General features: G+C 37.7%; 1 protein-coding gene across 3 annotated transcripts; it reads right to left on the reverse strand.

Moving 5' to 3' along the window:
* Positions 1-1890: 1890 nt before the first annotated feature.
* Positions 1891-10025, reverse strand: LOC114469539 (secretory carrier-associated membrane protein 1-like). 3 transcript variants are annotated; one of them, XM_028457114.1, is made up of 10 exons: positions 9774-10025; positions 8228-8308; positions 7626-7736; positions 7434-7442; positions 6077-6188; positions 5293-5421; positions 5049-5208; positions 4865-4966; positions 4672-4789; positions 1891-3380 (listed from the first exon to the last, which is right to left on the reverse strand). In XM_028457114.1, exons 1-10 carry the CDS (start codon positions 9828-9830, stop codon positions 3219-3221), a joined length of 1041 nt encoding a protein of 346 aa, XP_028312915.1. In that variant the 5' UTR covers positions 9831-10025; the 3' UTR covers positions 1891-3218. The 3 variants fall into 3 exon arrangements, with proteins under 3 accessions (XP_028312915.1, XP_028312914.1, XP_028312916.1); XM_028457113.1 differs by having other exon boundaries at positions 7434-7445; positions 9774-10024; XM_028457115.1 differs by lacking the exon at positions 7434-7442.
* Between the last annotated feature and the right edge of the window lie 10847 nt (positions 10026-20872).

Genomic DNA, 20872 nt, shown 5'->3' on the forward strand with positions numbered 1-20872 from the left:
TCCCATGATGACAGGCTTTTAATCATCATTGACGGAAAAACAATGCTGGATGTGAAAGATTTGGACTTGTTGACTTTACACGGTTGGTAAGTGTTACATTTCATGTGCACGTGTACATAAATATGACTGAGTAAGGTTTGATAAAGGAAAAGTGTTCTACATTTTGTAGTTTCAACTCTGTTGCAACACTGACACCTAGTGGCTGAAGGTAGATAATGCTGTAGTTTATGAATAAACTGAATAAAAACCGTTTTTAAGATCAAATGAAAAATAATCCTTAAAAAAACCATTAAGGATGTTTCAATACTCTGAATATGTGAATGAGATATAGTTGTACATTTCACTACATTTATCACTTCCTTACATTTATAGTCAAATTTAAATCAGAATGCATTTATACTGACTTATTTTTTTGTGGGTGTATTTAATGTTTAACTACTATATAACCAGTATGCATGACCATTATTTTTAGTCGCTTATCTTAAATGCACCAAACTCATACAGTAAATACCAGTGATTCTAAACTGCTGTGGTATCAGGACGACCCACGATTGACGCTCAATAACAAACTGTGGCCTAAATTGTAGAAAATATATAAAGAATGTTTAACCAAAAGGTGAATTTGTTTTAACTCAAATGTCAAAAGTGGAGAAAACTAACTTTTTTTGTAAATACTTGATTAGTATTAGTAAGTAGGTAAACAATGGAATTGGCTTGAATAAAAAAATTACTGTAATAACCACCACCTTTTGTTAGCTGTGAATTGATCATGATCTGCTGAAAAACTGTTATTTTAACAATTAACAATGATTGCAGTCATGTCATATAAGCACAGAAAAGTGTAATTCTTGATATTTATAGAATTTGTGTATTTGTAGGGGCTTTCTCCTGCGGGCCGAATTAGATGCTCTAACGGACCGGATTTGGCCCCTGAGCCTTGACTTTGATACATGCTCTGTAGACATTGTTGCTTGATTTTTTTTTTTTTTTTCTTCTTTCTTGTGTGTTGTTCCTGAAGTTGAACCAATGTACAAAATAAGATGATAAAATAAGAAACAAAACTTTAGGTTTTTTTTTTCAAATTTTATTTAATGTTAATACCATAAATATACAAAACTCAAACTATTTCACATGCGACAAAGGCCAGACGAGTGCGTTACAGGTTCTTTTTTTTTTTTTTAACATTTGATTGATAATGGAAAGCAAATGTTAACTTTACAAATATACAGCTGTCCCTTTTGGATGAGTTTCTTCTCCGATTCAGTGGAATAACATGTTCACAGGTTATAAACACTGTCGTCAGACTTCAAACATGCTTATCTTGGACTGCAGACCGAGAAGTGACCCACAGACGCCTGACGTCATTGCTAAAAAACGACATGGGAATCGTGTGGGTGTATCTGCAGCAAAGGTTCCTTAAAGTAAACCAGGAAGTGGGAAACACATTGGCTCAAGTTTTAAAGACAAATTCCACTGGGGACATTTGGTAGATTTCTCACAGCTTTCTAGGACAAAGAATAACACTTCGGGAAAGTTTAAATCCATTTTTCACAACAAGCACGCTTCATTAAAGGTCAAAGTCAGAGCAAAAACCATCTTAGAGTAATGTCCTGTTCTTCCTCTCTGATGCTAATCCAGTGTTTTACACCAAAAAACAGGAAAATATAAATAAAAATGTTAAATAAATGGGGAGCCGATTGTAAAGTTGCGCATGCTAAAATACATTAACTTTTTGCAAAAAACCACGTTGCCAAAACGTGTGATTTTTTTTTTAAAACTTTTGACCAGATTTACAGCAATATTTGTGAAATTTGTGATTTTTTTTTTCATAAAAATATGTCAATGTTAAATTTGAAAGGTAAATCTAAATGTTAAATATTAAATCTAAATGTTACATTTAAATATACATTTTAAATATCAAATCTAAATGTTTAATCTGAATGTAACATTTAACTCTAAATGTTAAATATAAATGTAAATGTTGAATCTAAATCTAAGTTAATTCTAAATTCAAACTATGATTTTGCATATGAGCTAAACATTTAGGATCACCTGTGACATTTCGATTTATATTTTTCATTTCGATTTAACATTTAGCATTTATTTTAAAGTACAGTATTACCGTAAGTCTGGTCAAAAGTAACAACAAAAATTCACGTTTTTTAAACGTGGTTTGTTGCCAAAAGTTGCTGTTTATTTTAGCATGCGCAACTTTACAAATGGCGCCCCATAAAAATCAAGCTGAAGAAAAATGAATGGAAACAAGTTAAAAACACATTAAAACTTGTTCGTTTCAGCTCTAAGTTCAACAAATACTAGGAAATGTGCATCAAACGCAGGTTTGTTGATTCCTTTAAACTCACAGAAGAGTCAACAACACGTGTGTAACATTAGCAGTCACACATCATCACACAATCACCACCACAAAAACTAACACTGTCCACTTCAGTCGCAAAGTAACACTGATTTTGTTCGTGAATGACCTCATCGATTAAATTCCAGTTCATTAAATCAAGCTCAGTCCTTTCTTAGATGTATCTTTAGTTTGGCTTTACATCCTGTGCTGAATAAAATGGACATGAGAGAAATTATTAATAATAATAATAATAATAATCCAGAGATGGTGTAAAAAGCTCTCTGTGGGGGAAATCCTTCCTTTTTTCAGCAGAAACTACGACAACAGGAAGTCCCGCCTCTTTCCTTTCGACATTCATAGCAGCAATAGTTATTAATCAAGTGTTAGGAGCTACAAAACAAGCTGAGATGTTTGACACATGCTTCCAAATGGAGATCAGAATCCAGTTTGCCCCCCTTTACTGTGCTGATCATGCATGTTTGTGGCCATCATGCTTTCACATCTAAGGAACCAGTTTAACCATCATTCAAACATCACTGAAGGAAACTAAGAGGTTTGTGCCAACCACATGATCAGATCATCCTGTTTCGCTAACGTTAGCATTGTAACAAAACGGAGTGAATGAGGGAAAGGGAAGGAGTGAGTTCTTGTTTTTTACTTCTATGTCTCTATAAGTGGAAATGAACAACTCTGGTCACATGTTTTTCTCTACGTTCAAACGTTTAAAGCCGAGAGCAAAACGTGACCTCTGCAACATTCATAAAAGGAACTGGTGTGATGTCGTGGGAGGAGGAGAGAATGAGAAAGGCCAGAGTTGTACGTCTCCATCTAATCTGGAGCGTCTCCATGTGTGTGTGTGTGTTTATGGGTGAGGTTTGAAGGTTCCACGAGCAGCGCTAGATGCTGCGTTAGCGGCGGCGTTAGCAGCTGCGGTCTGAACCGTCTTGTTAGACATGACCCCGGTGGCAAATTCCTGCTGTGCCTTTTCAAAACTGGCTCCAGTCGTACGATAGAGAGCATGAACCTGGAGAAAGACAGGGATTCAAACATTTACAGTGCTATAGAACAGGGGTTCTTAACCTTGGGGTCGCAAGACACTGGGAGGGCGTCGCCAGATGCCTTCAAGAAACTAAGAATATTTTTTTAACAATTCAAGCCCATTTTTAGCTTTTTTTCTGCAACTACACCAAACTTGCCATATTTGAACCTATTTTCATCACTTTTTCTTGCCATATTTTTTACTCCTTTTAATGCATTTTTACATTACTCCCATTTCTGCCACTTCTCCATCAAATTTCAATGCCTTTTCTGCACTTTTTTCCCACTTTCAAAACATTTTCAGTACTTACAAACCATTTCCACCACTTTTCCACCTAATGTCACATATGTTGACACATTATTGCCACTTTTAACCTCTTTTATCTTATTTCATTCTTTTTTTTGCCAATTTAACCACATTCACAATTAGTCATGCCCCTTATTTGCAAGTTTGACACTTTGAACCTTTTTCTGCCATTTTTGGCCACTAATAAAGGTCATTCTACAGCAGGTGTTCTCAACTTTGGGGTCAGGACCCTATTTGAGGTCGTGAGATATGGGGACGGCATCGCCAGATATCTTCAAGAAACCAAGAATATTTTTTTCAACAATTCAAGCCCATTTTGCTTATTTTTACCCTTTTTCTGCAACTACATCAATCTTGCCATATTTTAATCTGTTTTCATCACTTTTTCGTGCCATATTTTTGCTACATTACTCCTATTTCTGCCACTTCTCCTCAAAATTTCAATACGTTTTCTGCACATTTTTTTCCACTTTCAAGACATTTTCGGCACTTATAAACCCTTTCCATCACTTTTCCACCTCCTGTTGCAAATGTTGACCCATTATTGTCACTTTTAACCTCTTTGTCTAAACTCATTATTTAGTTTAAACTAATTGTTCCTACTTTTTAAATTACATGACCCCACCCACCCTCCCACCATTTTTGCCACTTTTAAGCCAATATTGACTTGAACCAGAATTTGAACGCGATTATGGGCAGAATTGGACATATCTTTTTGTTTGTCACACTTTTTAGACATTCAATCACCAATTTCTGGTGAAAAATAGCAAATAAATGTATGATACTGTCCCCAAAGATGCATGTGAGGCATTTCCGTGGGTCAAATTGATTTTTTTTCTGTTTCAGACGTAAATTCAATTTTTTTCAATTGTTTTTCACTATCACAGAAAATCAGAGGCTCTACATAAAGCACTAGTAATGATTAATAGGCCAAACATTTGCTGTAGGAAGTAACTGTGTATGATGTTACCTTTTTAAACATAATGAGTGAGCCCACGGATAGCGCGGTGAATAAAGCAGCGATCAGCAGCATGATGATACCCACTGGGATACTGGTGTTCAGACCAGTTAGAGCTGCAATCCATCCACTGGAAAACACAAGAACCACATATGAAACCCCCCAGTACACAAGAACGCAGAGTCCAAACATGTGATGTGTTCACCTGGTTCCCCAACCAGTGATCCCGATGGTCTGCAGCACGTGAACGCCGAACTGACAGATGTAGACGAAGAAGAAGACGAAGAAGCGGAACGAACTGTCGCTCCTGGGATGAGGAGGAGAGAGGGAACAGTGAGGAGGACACGCACGGAGAGAGCGGAGGTGTTTATCAGTTATGTGTGACTCACCTGAACGCCCCGTAGAGCGGTCTGTACCAGCAGACGAAGGAACAGGGCGTGAACAGCAGGAACCACAGCATGGCCAGACCAAAGTCTACACCACGAGACGCGTCCACACAGAACCAGGCCAGGCAGCCAAACATGTTCACAAAGAGAGTTCCTGCATGAACTGGACCACAGAGAACCACTCAGTGAAAACCAATGTGACACCAAACACGATCTCTGTGGCTCTACTTGTTCCTGATCTACTTACACATCCACAGGTTGTACATAATCTTAACCGTCTTCTGGAATTCTACAGGAATATCCACGGCAATGTCGTGGTAGAAACATGGGCCGACTGGAAACTTCTCAGGCAGAGGAGGCCAGTTGTTCTTACGCCCTGAAGAACAGATGTTTGACAGGAAGTTAGTGAAAGTCTGATGATGGCCAACGCTCGCTCAGAAAAAAGATGGGGTGCAAACAGAGTGACATGTAGGGTTGGGCATCGTTTGAATTTGAACAATTTCCGGTTCTAATTCCAATTCCTAACGATTCCGATTCTTTTTTGAGGCATGGTAAAGAAAGTTAACATGTTTTAAATGACAGGGCAACGGCCAGGGTGAGACCACCGCGCCCAACAGCGCACAGTGGGGTTTAGGTTCTGAGGAACTGACGGCAAACCGGGCCGGAGCATGGCAGGAGGCACCCCCTGCAAACACAGTCGCATCCCCCACGAGTGGGCCTATGAGTCCGTGCTGCGAGACGCAATGCTTGGCTGGGGAGGCCAGAGGGTGAGACCCAGACCCCCATGGAGGGAACGGGGCAGCCTTTGACCCCTCAATGAGGAGGGGTGACCGCAGAGTAACGCGGTAACGCAAACAGTTCTGGTGGATTCCTCTTCGTTGATGTTCGTTAGCTTCTTCCGTTCAACGGATTTGGCATCGAAAGTAGGAATCGAAATTCCAAAATTTGAACAAGTTAGTCCTGGGACCAATCGATGCTCGATGCCCAGCCCTAGTGACGTGTGTGTTTGACAGACAGACAAACAGACAGACCTCCTGCTGCTCCATGGGACTGTAACTCTCTCTCCCGTCGATCGAGCTCTGCTGCTTTCTTCTCCAACTCCTCCTGCCTTCTCAACAACTCAGCCTGAGCTCGTGCTTGATCCTACAGCAGAAACACAGGGGCCATTGTTTACAGGCTTTACGGTAATTTCTGTACGTTTATTACTGGGGTGAGCTGTGCTACACGGACAGAGGGTAAAAAAAGGAGGGGCGTTCTTTATTGTTCACTGATCACTTTCAGACCAGCTGTAGTGTTAGTTATAACATCAAATCTTAATTTAGTCTTTGTCAGTCTTTTGACTAAAATGCAACTTAGTTTTCGTCCAAATTTAGTCATCAGGACTATTTCAGTTATAGTTTAGTTTTATTTTTATTCATTAATTTATTTAACAGTCTGTTATAATCTTGTTTTAGACAACTAAATGATTTTAGTTTACTAAAATATACAGGAAAAGAGTTTTTTAAAAAGATTAAACTACCATTGATCATCCAGATATTGACTGGAATGAATGTTTGTAAATAAACACAAATCACGAGTTCAGATTGGATTTCATCCCATGTGACGAAATTATAGTTTCCTTTTTTTTATTCGTCAACAAAAATTCAAATATATTTTTGACATTGTTTTTAACACATTTCTTTATTAGTCATAGTCTAGTTATTATCACTTTAAAAGATGTAGTCGAGTAAAACGATGATGAAAATCTTTAGTCACCAAAATTAACACTGACCAGCTGTCCTTCACACCACTCATGGTTCTGTGTGTAAGCAACACCTTTTATCTGAGGAACATTTCAGTTCTAGCAGACCAGGAGCAGCTTAGCCTATTGATCCAGCATTTGTGTTTTCTTCCAATTTGTCTGTTGTTCAGTTAGATGTAGCATCAGTTGGCTCAGGCGTATAATAACAACGTTTTGAGAAAAAACAAACCCCTAACACTAACAATGCCCCAATTTTTCTGTTGTTGTTGTTTCCAACACCTCAAATTAGACACTAAAGAAGTATTTTGTATCTAATACCAACTACTCACTATGTGGAACAATTCTGTATAATATTTCTCACCTGTCAGAGGTCATAATATTATGGCTGATTTCAATTTGTTTCCAAACAGTTATCAACAGTTATCCTTTTTTTATCCTCTCAAATCTTCACATTTTGACACACATCTCACCCATTAGAATTGTTTAGTCTAAAATCCTTTACTTATTGAATCTGAAATTACTGTTTTTAGATAATAGCTCATTCAGTTTGTGAAGATGTATAAATGACAGGCGGTTAGTTGTTGTTGTTTTGCAAACTGTTATTTGAGAGGGATTCAGAGACGGGGGCCACTAGGGAACATCAGTACCTCTTTATGCTGCTGTTGAGCCATCAGGAAATAGAGAATAAAAAAAGAACAAAAATCAACAAAGGAAAAAGTCTGACATTCATACATTCATATATTCCAGCACAGTGACTAATCTAAAGCTGAGTTTTCAGTAACAAGTGAAAGAAATAACATAGTACACGTCCTGATGAACATTTTTACAGCTTGTGTCACCTGAGTCTGCAGCTGTGAGTACGCTGGGGGCTCTTCTGTAGGCTTCATGATGGCAGGCTGTGTGTTTTGCGAGGGGGCGGGGGTCGATTTGGGGGCATTTCCTGGAGCTGCCTGTAAAAAAAAAAAAGGAGTGTATTCCTTTACATTAGGGAGCAGCGTTGCTTCCCCGCTGATGGTACTGTATGTGTATATATCTCCTGTTTGATTTGTAATCGTTACTGTACACTAGTATTCCGTAGTCCATGTTATATTATTGTGATGTTGCAGTCGAGCTAACGTTAGCGTGTTTCCGATGCTAGTGCTAACGTTACTGGTTGGTGTTTTATTAGACAGTAGCAGACGATATCTTTATGAAATGACCTGACAGTCTTACTGGTTTTGTTGTGTGGTTTACAGGCCATTTAGCAATATTCACACCAGCCTCCTCTAGGGGAGGGAGCAGCGGAGAGGGAGGGGGAGGGATCTGAAAGTTGTACTTTTTCAAATGTAAAGCTATGTCCTCTCTCTCCTCCAAGCACCTTTAATGTCACTAAATTAAATAAATAGACAGTGGGCTCAATGATACATAGATATATATGTACACAGTAAGTGGTTGTGCTGACCGTTTTAGCATCTGTGAAGGGGTTATACTCCTCCAAACCACCAGGAGGGGCAGATCGGGTCACCTGGGTCACTGAAGGGTCCTTAGGAGCACAGAGGTTTACACAAGGAAGTCAGAACTGCATCAACAAGCTAAGAAATGTTTGTAGCTGGTAAACAACAACAACAACAATGGGCTACACATTAAACACTGCTAAACTTATCTGATATCCACACAAAAAAAACCTCTTAAACTTAATCTGCTGGTCAACCTTTTGTAAATAATTAAATTACCTGCAAAACATTACAGCACGTCTGATATGGAGGTATATTTGTGTCTTTATTATTCAATTAAAAAATATTGTTCATTTAAAAAAATGTCTTTAGATAAAAAAAAAACAAAAAACATTTAAATCAAAGAAAAATGTATGATATAATGAGCTATAGTATGATATAATATTATATAAGCTATAGTATGATATAATATTATATAATAAGCTATAGTATGATATAGCTACAGTATGTTATAATAAGCTATAGTATGATATAATAAGCTACAGTATGTTATAATAAGCTACAGTATGATATAATGAGCTATAGTATGATATATTATATAATAAGCTATAGTATGATATAATAAGCTACAGTATGATATAAGCTACAGTATGATATAAGCTATAGTATGATATAATAAACTACAGTATGTTATAATAAGCTATAGTATGATATAATAAGCTACAGTATGATATAATAAGCTATAGTATGATATAATAAGCTACAGTATGTTATAATAAGCTACAGTATGATATAATAAGCTATAGTATGATATAATAAGCTACAGTATGTTATAATAAGCTATAGTATGATATAATAAGCTATAGTATGATATAATAAGCTATAGTATGATATAATAAGCTACAGTATGTTATAATAAGCTACAGTATGATATAATAAGCTACAGTATGATATAATAAGCTATAGTATGATATAATAAGCTACAGTATGATATAATAAGCTACAGTATGTTATAATAAGCTATAGTATGATATAATAAGCTACAATATGATAGGCCAGTTAATGATAAATAATCATGTTGACATTTGCAGCTCTGCTACAGGTTTCATTGAGCAGATGCATTTACAGATGTTTACCTGCACTGACCACAATAGAAACACAAACTGCACTATTTAATCAGTGTATATGATATTTTAAAAGCTTAAAGAAGCGCTTTGTTAGAGGTTAAATTATTACGTGTTTTGTTTAACACAGTCTATAATTCTGATACAAGATTAGCCTCCATGTATGCTCACCGGCTCAACAGAGCAGCACTGTTAACAGACGGAGCTAGTGTTAGTATGCTATTATTAGTCTTTCTTGGTCCTTTAGTGACTTTATTAAAACAAACACCCACAGTCACAATTATTCTCTGTGAATTATCTCTTTAAATACTCTAAACAAAGGTGGTAAAGGTCCTGACAGTTTGTTAAACTGCTCTGGTCCTAGACGCTCCAGCTAGCTGTGCGGCTAGTAGCATGATGCTAACAAGAACCGAGCTAGCCAGTGAGCTACCTGGAAGGGGTTGCTGAAGTCCGGGTCTGCGAACGGGTTGCTGTCAAAGTCGGACATTGCACAGGGTTTAATGGGTGGGGGTGTCCCGTGTGTGAGGGCTCCAGGGGAAAGGTTGATTCTGCGATTCTGAGTGCCTCTGTGCAGGCTTTTCGCCTCCTGCGGATGGAGCCCCCCCTCAATTAGCAAAGTTAGCAAAGTTAGCCTGTCGCACAAAGATGGCAGCGGAGGAGAGGACGTGACGATTCAGGACCATGGATAGCGTCAGGACAGGTGGGACACACACACACACACACACACACCCCCCGATACTATGCAACACGATATACATCACGATAACAGGAAATACAAATTTCACCATTACCAGAACAAAATGGTGTGAAATACATTTTTTTTCATCATTTTTTAAAAACTTGCGAGAACAAGTAAATGGTAATTAACTGTAATTATTCCATTTTTCAAAAAATTAGCAAAGTTAGTTTGTCACTGTTTCAGCACCACGGACAGCATCAGGACAGGTGTGACACACACAACACCTATAACTATATTAACGTTAATGTTTAAAATAACGTTCAGGTTTATTACTGGTAGAAATGTGTATATTAGGGGTGGGCGATATTATCCGAAATTCATATCTCAATAAATTTTTTTCTCAAAATGGCCATATTCGACATAAATCTATATTTTTAACTCTATAAAGTCTAACCAAAATGACAATTCTGGGTTAAATTTGCAGATGCAAAATGCCACACAGGCACATTTATTAACAAACAGCTGCACAATATGTGCCACTTTTTGCTTTTTCTCCTCTAAGGGACAGCACGTGTGAGTGAATGTATTGATATAGGCAATATTGTAATTTTCTATATTGCCAAAATTGAAATCTCAATAGTGTATTGCCCAGCCCTAATGTGCATTGCCATGAATCTGACGATACGATACGACTCACGATTTGCATGTCACGATACAATATATCCTGATACTAAACAATATGATATACATCGCGATAACAATAATTACAAAAAGTACTAAATGGTATGAAATACATATCTCTAAAACGTTCATCATGTCTTCTTATTACTATAGACGTTTTCACACGTCACACGCTGTCTTAAATTTAATGAACCAAAAATTGTCCAGCAGAGCTGAAGTCAGCATCTAATGTGAACATTTTTAAATCAACGTTAAAGGCACTTTTTTTCTCTACTGCATATGATTGAGAGAGAGATTTTTGGTCATGTTGTTGATGTCATGTGTTTGTTGATGATTTGAATTGATTTGAAATGTTCTTATTGATTTTAAACAATTGAATGTTTTATCATGTAAAGCACATTGAGTTGCCTTGTGTATGAAATGCGCTACACAAATACATTTGCCTTGCCTTGCTTTTAAAATAAGTAACCACATATGTCTATAAAAGTGCCCAGTATGTTTTATGAAGATAAACTGCATTCACCTTCCAAAGCTACAATGTATTGAGGACCTAGTGACTGGGCGTTTACGTGCTCTGCATGTTAGTACGATGAAATGATTGTTTTCGTAAAGAAAACGTGATTAAAAAAACGATTTGGACATGTGATTGTGAGTGTACCTTCTGCAGGTCTCCCTTGAAAAACAGGTTTTTAACCTCAATGGGACTTTTAGTGGATAAATAAAGGTTAAAAAAAAATTAAAAAATCGCACGGTGAAATATCGCAATATATCGCTGAATCGAGCAAAACTTTTTTGAAAAACGTAATGACAGTTTGATAAATATACCACTTGTTTTTGATATTGGTAGCTGAATTACAGTTTGTTACCATTTTTTTGTTCTCGCATGTTTAAAAAATAAATAAATAAATTGCATTTCATACTGTTTTGTACTTGCAAAGGTGAAATATTGTATATTGTATTGTTTAGTATTGGGATATATCGTATCGTGACATCGCGAATCGTGAATTGTATCGTCAGATTCATGGCAATGCACACCCCTAATAGGAACATATTAAATTCAAATATTAGATATTCTGATTAATGTGCTTGGATTGTGAAAGCACTTGTACTTCAGTATTTTTTGTATGACTTACTTTTACTTGTACTTGAGTACAATTTCAAGTAACAGTACTTCTACTGGAGTATAATATATCAGTACTCTTTGCACCTCTGCATACAGCATGTATTTTTCTGTCATTTTGTGTATTTTTTCATATTTCTATGTATTTATGTTGTCCTTTTGCATGTTTTTTATTGTCTTTTACTTTATCATAGTTGTACTTCTGCATGTTTTGTGTTATTTTGTGTGTTTTTGGAGTCTCTCTAGAGTCCTCCTGGCCTGTATCAGTGTATTTCCCACTCTTTCTCACCACTCTGCTCTCTGCCTACAACCCCCACTTGGTGGCGCTATGATCCAACAGGTTCTCCTCCAGCTGCTCTTTGCAGAATCCGTTTTCATTTGCCATCAATTTATTTTCATTCAAACGAAGGGTGACCATGTGAAGAACATCAGATCAGTTGACAGCCTGTAAATGTGATTTAAACATTTAGGCACCATTTACCCAGATTAACTTTCAATTGAAGAACAAATGCTATTAAGGTGGAAATCTTACACTATGCAGTAAATGGATCGGTTAAAAATTCCCCCCCTTTTTTTTTTTAAATCATTTGAATTGAATTACTCCTTTTTAGACAAATTCTACCGCGTTGCTTTTGTATTACAGATGCTATAGTTTAGTCGACTAATGCATCATCATTGCATATTCAAATCAAAGCCAATGGGTTTTTGTTAATGAGTGACAAAATACCTTCGTATAGTTCTGTCGGCGTGTATTCACACACCTATACGATGCATTGATGGATCTGACATAAACACAAAGTGTGAATTCATTATTCAACACACACACACACACACGCACACACACACACACACACACACACAAAATGAGCATCAGTGCTTTCTTTCCTAATCTTGTATTAATGGACCCAATCACAGACTCTATGAATAATCAATGGCCAGTGGGCTGCAACCACAGTGCTGAGACCTTGAGTGAAACTGAATTTTCCTAATAAGACACACACACACACGTACACACACGTACACACACACCTAGAGGCCCTAATAGGCTCTAATGCACTGTGGGCTGAAAGTACGTTGCATGGTTTGTTTGCTGCACAATGTGAAAGATAAACATACCGGACCGGGGCGGTGTGTGTTGTGATTCTACGGTCTGTGTGTGTGTGTGTGTACGGTGGAAAAGAAGAAGAAAAAGAAGAAGAAGAAGAGTAAACAAGGATTCTCTCCTTCCATGCCTTCTCTCTTCTTCTCTTCTGCTTTTCCCACAAATGACTGCGTGGAAACAACCGCTTTAGTTAATAGCTGCTACATTAGTCTCTTAACCAGCTGGTCATGGCCATTTAGAAATGTTCATTAGGTCGCAGAGCAGAGTGGATAGGTGTGATAGTCCACTCCTCACTGTGGACTATAGGAACTAAAGGTGGGAGGGAGGAAAAAAAGACACAATCAGAGGAAATAGTGAGAGAAAAGGGCCGACGGACGGAAGCAATTTTCCCTGGCAAAAAAAACAAAAAAACCTGACGACTAAGTGTTAAAAGCCACAGATGCAATTATCATCACATTGCCTTGACTAAGAACCTTGTGCATAATTAGATCTCATTAAGGGCCATGAGTGTTATTTTAGGGCTTTGAGAGGTTGGATAAGCAGGACTTGATATTATGGTTTATTAATGCGGCAACATCTGGCGCCATTCTGGCATTAGGTGCAGTTTTCCATGGGCTGGAACACTTACTGATGAGATATTGTTATGACTCCACCAAGTAGTGATTTACAATGCATTATATGTTTTTTCAATGTGAATGTATGGATGCATTTACAAACCATAGCTATCCATGCTATTTGTTAGCATTGTTGGAAATCTACAGCAGTAATATATAGAAAATTCATCTTATTCAATGTTAACATTTGATTTTTCAAATTCAGAACACCCTGAAGCAGGGGTTATCAACCTTGGGGTTGCACCCCGTTTGGGGTCGCAAGTCACTGGGAGAGAGCCGCAAATGCCTTTTAAAAACTAAAAATATTTTTGGAACAATTTGAGCCCATTTTTGCATATTTTTACCCTGTTTATACATCCTTACCAAAGTTGCAACCTTTTAACCTATTTTCATCACTTTTTCTTGCCATATTTTTGCTCTTTTTAATGTATTTTTGCTGCATTACTCCCATTTCTGCAATTTCTCCATCAAATTTCCAGACATTTTTGACACATAAACCCTTTTTACCATTTTTCCCACCTAATGTCACATATGTTGATCCATTATTGTCACTTTTAACCTCTTTTTACCGTATTTCATGGGTTTTTTTTTTTTTTTTTTTGCCAATTTAACCACATTCACGATTTGCAATGCCCATTATTTGCCAATTTAAAGTAATTGTTCCTTCTAAATGTTCCAATATTGACACTTTTAACCCTTTTTAACATTCTTGGCCACTCTAAATTGCATCTTTTAACCAATTCCTATGGTTTTTAAAATCCCATTTCACCACCTTTTCCATCATTTTTGGTCACTTTTAACTTATTTTATTCCCGATTAAACAATGATATACATACTGTATTTAAGATGACTATATACTATGGCACAAATAATAATACACTTCCTGGATAACAGTGGATATTATTTAGATAAATAAATAAATGTGGTTATCACAGATTCATAGAACAATGGACCATCATTTTGCTGACTTTATTCCCCTTTATTCCCCCTTATAGATGGCCCTGTCTCCACATGACTGTTCTTCAATGTTCATGTCTGTGTTGAACCATCTCCAGGTACAGTGGGGGTCCCCGGTCTCTGGAACCTTTATTTTGGGGGTCGCGGGCAGAGCATTAATACAGGAAAGAACAAAGGGTTTTGTCTTTGTTTGATGCCTTTTTGTGTGGATTTTGTTGTTTTGTGAGTTTTTAGTCATTTTGTGTATTTGTCTGTCATTTTGGGAATACTTGTAGTCATTATGTTTGTTTTTGTTATTATTTTGTGACGGTGTTGGAGGTTTGGGGGGGGAGTTATATGTATATATTGTATATGATGAGATGTATGAAGCGCGTGTGTTTGTGAGAGTGGGGTTTGTGCTGATGACCAGTCAGAAGAAATTACTCACAGCAGAGGAGAAGAAGCCCCCGTGTCACCGGAAAAAGCGATTGATTCCCCATTTCCATATTAATGAGCAGATTTGTTAAGAGCCTGCAGGAGAGGGAGAAAAATAACAGGGTCTTCATAGGGCACGACATTTATAAATAAAGCTGATGCAGAGAAAAATGGAAATTAAACCTTTTAGTTTAATAAATTCGAGGCGTCCGCGGCAAAGCGAGCGATTTGCATTTCCATTTGTGGTCAAATAATGAGAGTGCGGGCCCGTGATGAGCCTGCTCGTGCTGCTTTTGGGTCTCAGGCAGTCAGACAATCACTCCGGCGTGCAGCCCTCCACATCAATGTCATTAGCTCAGGCCTGTTAACCCTGCTGCTTGACTTTCTAAGGTTATTTAGGCACCTAGAGATTCCTTTGAATAAAAAGTAGCCTCCGACACAAACTGATATGTATTCCCGTCGCTGTTCTCTGCTTTTTTGCCAACTTGGATTTATCCGTTTTTTTTCTTCACCTTAAATATGTTCTTTCTATACACAGAGAGGTACGAGTTGAAATAATGTTTTATTGTTCTAAAAGGGCTTTTTGCACTTAGACACGCACACACACAGTGATTGAATTTATTGGGGAATGGATGTTGACTAGACCACTCCAAGTAGATTGTTGTTGTTCCCAGATTGACAGACAGACTCAGAGCCGCTGATTGAAAGTGCTTTTTAGTCGGCTCGCACTGTATATTTGATTTGGCAAAATGGAAGGGCAGTCCAGTCCTTTTTCCCAGGATGCAAACATAAGTCCTTGCGTTTACATGGGCCTTTCTCTGTGTGTGTGTGTGTGTGTGTGTTCTGCCCATGTTTACTATAGCGGGTGCTTTTGGAGCTGCTGCATAAATCCACCCTTTCAGCTATTAATTGAATAATGCAAACACTCCTCTTCTCAGCCACTCTCTCAGTGGCCCCGCGGCTGATGCTCTTGCCTGTAAATTGGCCAGATTTATCGTTGTTGTTTCAGCCAATAGATGCCATTTGTTCCCAACGTCTGACATAAACATGCAAAGAGCGTAGGCGTGCGCTCATAAAATAGGCCTTTAGATTATTACTTTACAGCCCGGAGCCACCAATGGCGATTGGTCACATGGAGGCCCCCCTGCTGAGGCAACAGCGTGTTCAAGTTCTCTCTTTAACCAATGAGGTGATGCAAAGGAACAATTGTAGCCATAAAAAAAGAAAGAAAGAGGGAAGCAGGGAGATTAAAAGCTTTGGGGGAAGAGAGATGTGCCGTGTTCTGCTAAGTATGCCCTCTTATTTTCCACGCTTTTAATGGGGACACATCTCATTGGGTGCCTTATGTCTGCCTGTAAAAGAAATTTAGTTTCACACCTGCAGAATATTACCCATAATAAAGACAATGTTGGCGTTGGGACTGGAGTCCTAGCTGAAGTCACCTCCTCAGTTTGTTCCCTAAAAGGACAGTTTCTACACATTTCTTATTCCCATTTTTCGTCTTTAACTAGACAGAATGGCGATTATTTTTGGAGTTTTAAGAAGAAAAAAATGTAAAACAAAATATTTTCACACTGTTCTCTTTAAAATCTCCAATCTGATGGAAAAATGAGATGGTACCATGATGCAGACATGGGCAACTGGTGGCCCAAAGTAGACGCACAAAATGACAGAAGAGTACACAAAATTTCTCAAAATTAACTAACAATATTACCCCCCAAGAATGCATTAAAAAAAGAGAAAAACAGAAATAACAGAAAACAACAATGAGAACAAAAATGACTCCAAAACACAAAATAACAACACAAATACACAAAGCAACCACTTGAATACACAAATTATCCCAAAATTACATAAAATGACCAGATATGTGCACAGTAGTGCAATTACACCCAAAAACAAACTCAAAACCACACTAAATGAGAACTAAACAACATTAAAAATGTCCAAACGACATTATACACTGTACATACCAAACCCTTTAGGCTATTGTTCCCTCTATTAATGCTCATTATTCTAAATGCTGAGATGAGTCTGATAATGTGGCCCTCAGATCAGGCAGTCACATTTTTGTGGCCCCTAATGTAATCAAAGTTGCCCATCTTTGCTCCGTAGCATAACTATTTAACGTTCAGCTTTACTTTAATGTAAATATCTGAATAACAGGTCTCTAAATGTTCACTAACACTCCATTCACAATATGCATGATTGTTTCAGGTACAAAATGAAATTCATTCTGTGAAGACATAAAGCCATAAAGACCAGGGATGGGCAACTTTGATCACAGTAGGGGCCACAAAATGGTGATTGTCTGATCTGAGGGCCATGGTATCAGAAAATCACGGCAGCATTTAGAATAATAACCAATATGAGTATTAATACAGTTAAGGAGAAGGGGTTTGTGCGATTTAGTTTTTATTTTGTATATTTGTTTCTCATTTTGTGTGTTTTTGTGTGTGTTACTGAATGTGATTTTTTTTGGGGTCATTTTGTGTTTTGTTGTTGCTTTACATATATATTTTTTTGTCATTCTCTGTATTTTTTGCTGTTGTTTTGTACATTATGAGTCATTTTGTGTGTTTTTGTTGTCGGGCAGCTTGTGGCCCCGGGGTCTGCCAGTTGTCCATGTCTGATTTAAACAATCAATCTAATCACATCTAAACCATCCAAGTCTTATTTGTATCTATAGACACAAGTACTGCTAGTTAGTCAGCTTTGTTCTACGCAAAGTGTAGGTGCTTTTGTGTTTCCTGTGTGTGTGTGTGTGTGTGTGTGTCACACTGTCTTCGATCTGCTGATTTAGCACCTCTCTCGTTTTGCACACGGCAATATGTGCTTCACCTGCCTGCCATCCGTTCTTATTACGCAGGTGAATATGTTTGTCTAAGGATATCAATAATCATAAACAAAGCCATGAGTCTCTCAGCCTTTCTTCTGTGTACATTGTGTGCACTTCCTGTGTCTGACACACACACACACACACACACACACACACACACACAGACACGCACTCACTTCTGTCAGCAGATTTCAACACGTAATTGACAAAAATCAAACATTTTCAGTTTTACTTTCGAGCCTTGCACGTATTTCACAAACAAGACGCTGGCGGCTCGTGCCTTGGCTGAGCTTGTGTGTGTGTGTGTGTGTGTGTGCTCTCCTAATACAGACAGTAATTACCGTCAGTCACCCTGTGTCCATAACAAGCTAGCATAATGCCCTAATCAGGCCTGGATTAATCTAACCCTCTCTCTAATCACTCTAAAAGTGATTTATATTGTTTTTCCTGTTCGGAACAAATGAAATCTGTAGCCTAAATTAATACTGGCTTTTCATCACAGGGAAGCTAAAAAGCCAGTAACCATCCCATTCTTGTCATTAAAGCCGCCTGTGTGAAAGCGCGCACACACACGCGCACGCACAAACACACACACTCGCACACACACACACACAGGTAAACATACACAAGCCCATATTTCTATCTCGTTTGGGAGGGAAAAAATGTATCATTGCCTTAACTAAACAAACTATAGTAACATTATACATTATGGTTTTATTTATTCAGGCAACTTTGCTCAGAAAATTATCTTTGATCTCCTGACATTTTTCGACTGTCAACTGCCAGTGTTCTTCAGAAGTGTCTGCTGAAATGAAAGCTTGACCTATTATTCAAAAACAAGACAAAATTAACTTGCTGGAATTATTAAGCAAAAGTCAAGAAAACATCAAAGCAAACAGCAGAATGAAGAATGGCAGTTGACAATCAAAACATGTTAGGAGATCAAAGTAAATTTCCTGAAAACAAGTTGTTTGTCTGAATAAATGAAACCTTAACACATTATTTAAAAATAAATTGCTGGAATTATCACGCGGGAAACAAGAAAACATCAAAGCGATCAGCAGACGCCTCCGAAGAAGACTGGCAGGTGACAGTCAAAACATGTTAGGAGATCAAAGTAAATTTTCTGAAAAAAAGTTGTTTCTCTGAATAGATGAAACCTTAACATATTATTTAAAAACAAGACAAAATAAACTTGCTGGAATTATTACGCAGAGGTCAAGAAAACATCAGAGCAATCAGCAGACGCCTCTGAAGAAGACTGGCAGTTGACAATCGAAACATGTCAGGAGATCAAAGTAAATTTCCCCACAAAAGTTGTCTGATTAAATGAAACCATAACATATTATTTCAAAACAAGACAAAATGAACCTGCTGGTAATATAGTCACATTAGTCATTTAAATAAAAGGCTAAAAAAATCTATTGTTTTTATTTTTTGTTAAATTACACAATTTGATTGAATAATTCCAATTGATGAAGTTGTCGTACGCTTGTATCAGCCTTTTGTGTGAGTTTAAATAAATGATGCTAATGTTTATTAGCTGTAGGTCCTGTGAGAATTTTTCCATATCCGCTAATTATCTTCATCGAAGACGTGCTTCATCATTCAATACAAATAAGTAAGATAAGTAAAGATCGCATCAGGTGCAATCTAGCAATTTTCTTTAGTCTCACTTTTTATTTAACATAGCATGCCTCCTGCTTTGGTCGGCGCCTCCTACTTTGTTTCATTTCCATGGTTTAACAAATCAATTCCATCCCTGATTCACTTCCTACTGCTTTTCATTACGGAGAATGGAGGCCTGGACGCCGAGCCCTGAAATTTCCTGCTCAGCATTCAGCCTGTGCTCAGAATACCCAGCGAATTACAAATCGTACATTTAACCAAATGCAAATTGCGCGACAGTCAGGTGGAGCTATCTGCTCCGCCGGCTCCATATTCATTTCCTCCACCCCGCTGCTCACAATCTCCAGAAACAAAGCTGGGGTTAAACCATGAGGAGATGTGAAATGAAGACCTGACAGTGTCCACTATCCTGTTCCTTTTCCCTCTCCTTCTTCATCCCTCGCCCATCCGTGCTGTACCTCACCTTTCCCCCCCCCCCACCACTCCTTCCTTCCTCCACTCCACCCTCTCTACCCTGTTCCCTTCATGCTGTGTAATTCTCATCTTACACACTCTGTTGCTCTGGACGATGAATAATGCATGGTGTGTGAGAAATCCTCAATCTCATGCTTGGCTCCCAGCAAGCATTACAGAGCTTGCATCTCTATTACGAAGATGAATAGGAGAGAGAGGGAATATTGCATTCATACACTCGGACTTCATTGTTTGTTTTCATAGTGGCTCCAAAGCCACAATCTGGGATTTCTTTAAGTACACATGATTTATATAGAAAAATGGAGAAACGGATGAAAGTCATAGACAAACTTTCATAATTCACTTTCTTGCGTAATAATTCCAGAAAGTTCTTTTTGTCTTCTTGTCAAATAATATGTTACAATATCAGTTATTCAAACAACCATTTTTAAGGAAATTTAGTTTGATCTCCTGACATGTTACAACTGTCAACGACCAGTCTTCTTCAGAGGCATCTGCAGATCGCTTTGATGTGTCCTTGATGCCGATTGCTTTGATGTGTTCTTGACTTCCATGTAATATTTCCAGCAAGTTATCTTTTTCTTCTTTTTAAATAATATGTTACAGTTTCATTTATTCAGTCAACTTTTTTCTCAGGAAAAGTACCTGACATGGTTTGACTGTCAACTACTGCCAGTCTTCTTCAGAGGCATCTGCTGATTGCTTTGCATGTTCTTTTTTTTTAAAATAATATGTTAAGGTTTAATTTATTTAGACAACAGTTATCCAGGAAATTTTGTTTGATCTCCTCACATGTTTCGACTGTCAACTGCCAGTCTTTTTCAGAGGCATCTGCTGATCGCTTTTATGTTTTTTTGACTTCTGCATAACAATTCCAGCAAGTTAACTTTGTCTTGTTTTTAAAACAATATGTTTCAGTTTCATTTATTCAGACAACTCTTTTTCAGGAAATATGCTGATCGCTTTGATGTGTCTGTGATTATATTACGTGTTGCATAATAATTCCAGCAAGACAGTTGA

The sequence above is a fragment of the Gouania willdenowi genome, chromosome 9 (genome assembly GCF_900634775.1).
Source record: "Gouania willdenowi chromosome 9, fGouWil2.1, whole genome shotgun sequence".
NCBI classification, from domain to species: Eukaryota; Metazoa; Chordata; class Actinopteri; order Blenniiformes; family Gobiesocidae; genus Gouania; species Gouania willdenowi.

Coding starts and splice junctions, on each gene's coding strand:
- LOC114469539 (XM_028457113.1), bottom strand. CDS start 9,830: ATGTCCGACTTTGACAGCAACCCGTTCGCAGACCCGGACTTCAGCAAC. Junction 4,967..5,048: donor CCGCTCTACGGGGCGTTCAG/GTGAGTCACACA, acceptor TCCTCATCCCAG/GAGCGACAGTTCGTTCCGCT. Junction 4,790..4,864: donor ATCACTGGTTGGGGAACCAG/GTGAACACATCA, acceptor TGTGTTTTCCAG/TGGATGGATTGCAGCTCTAA.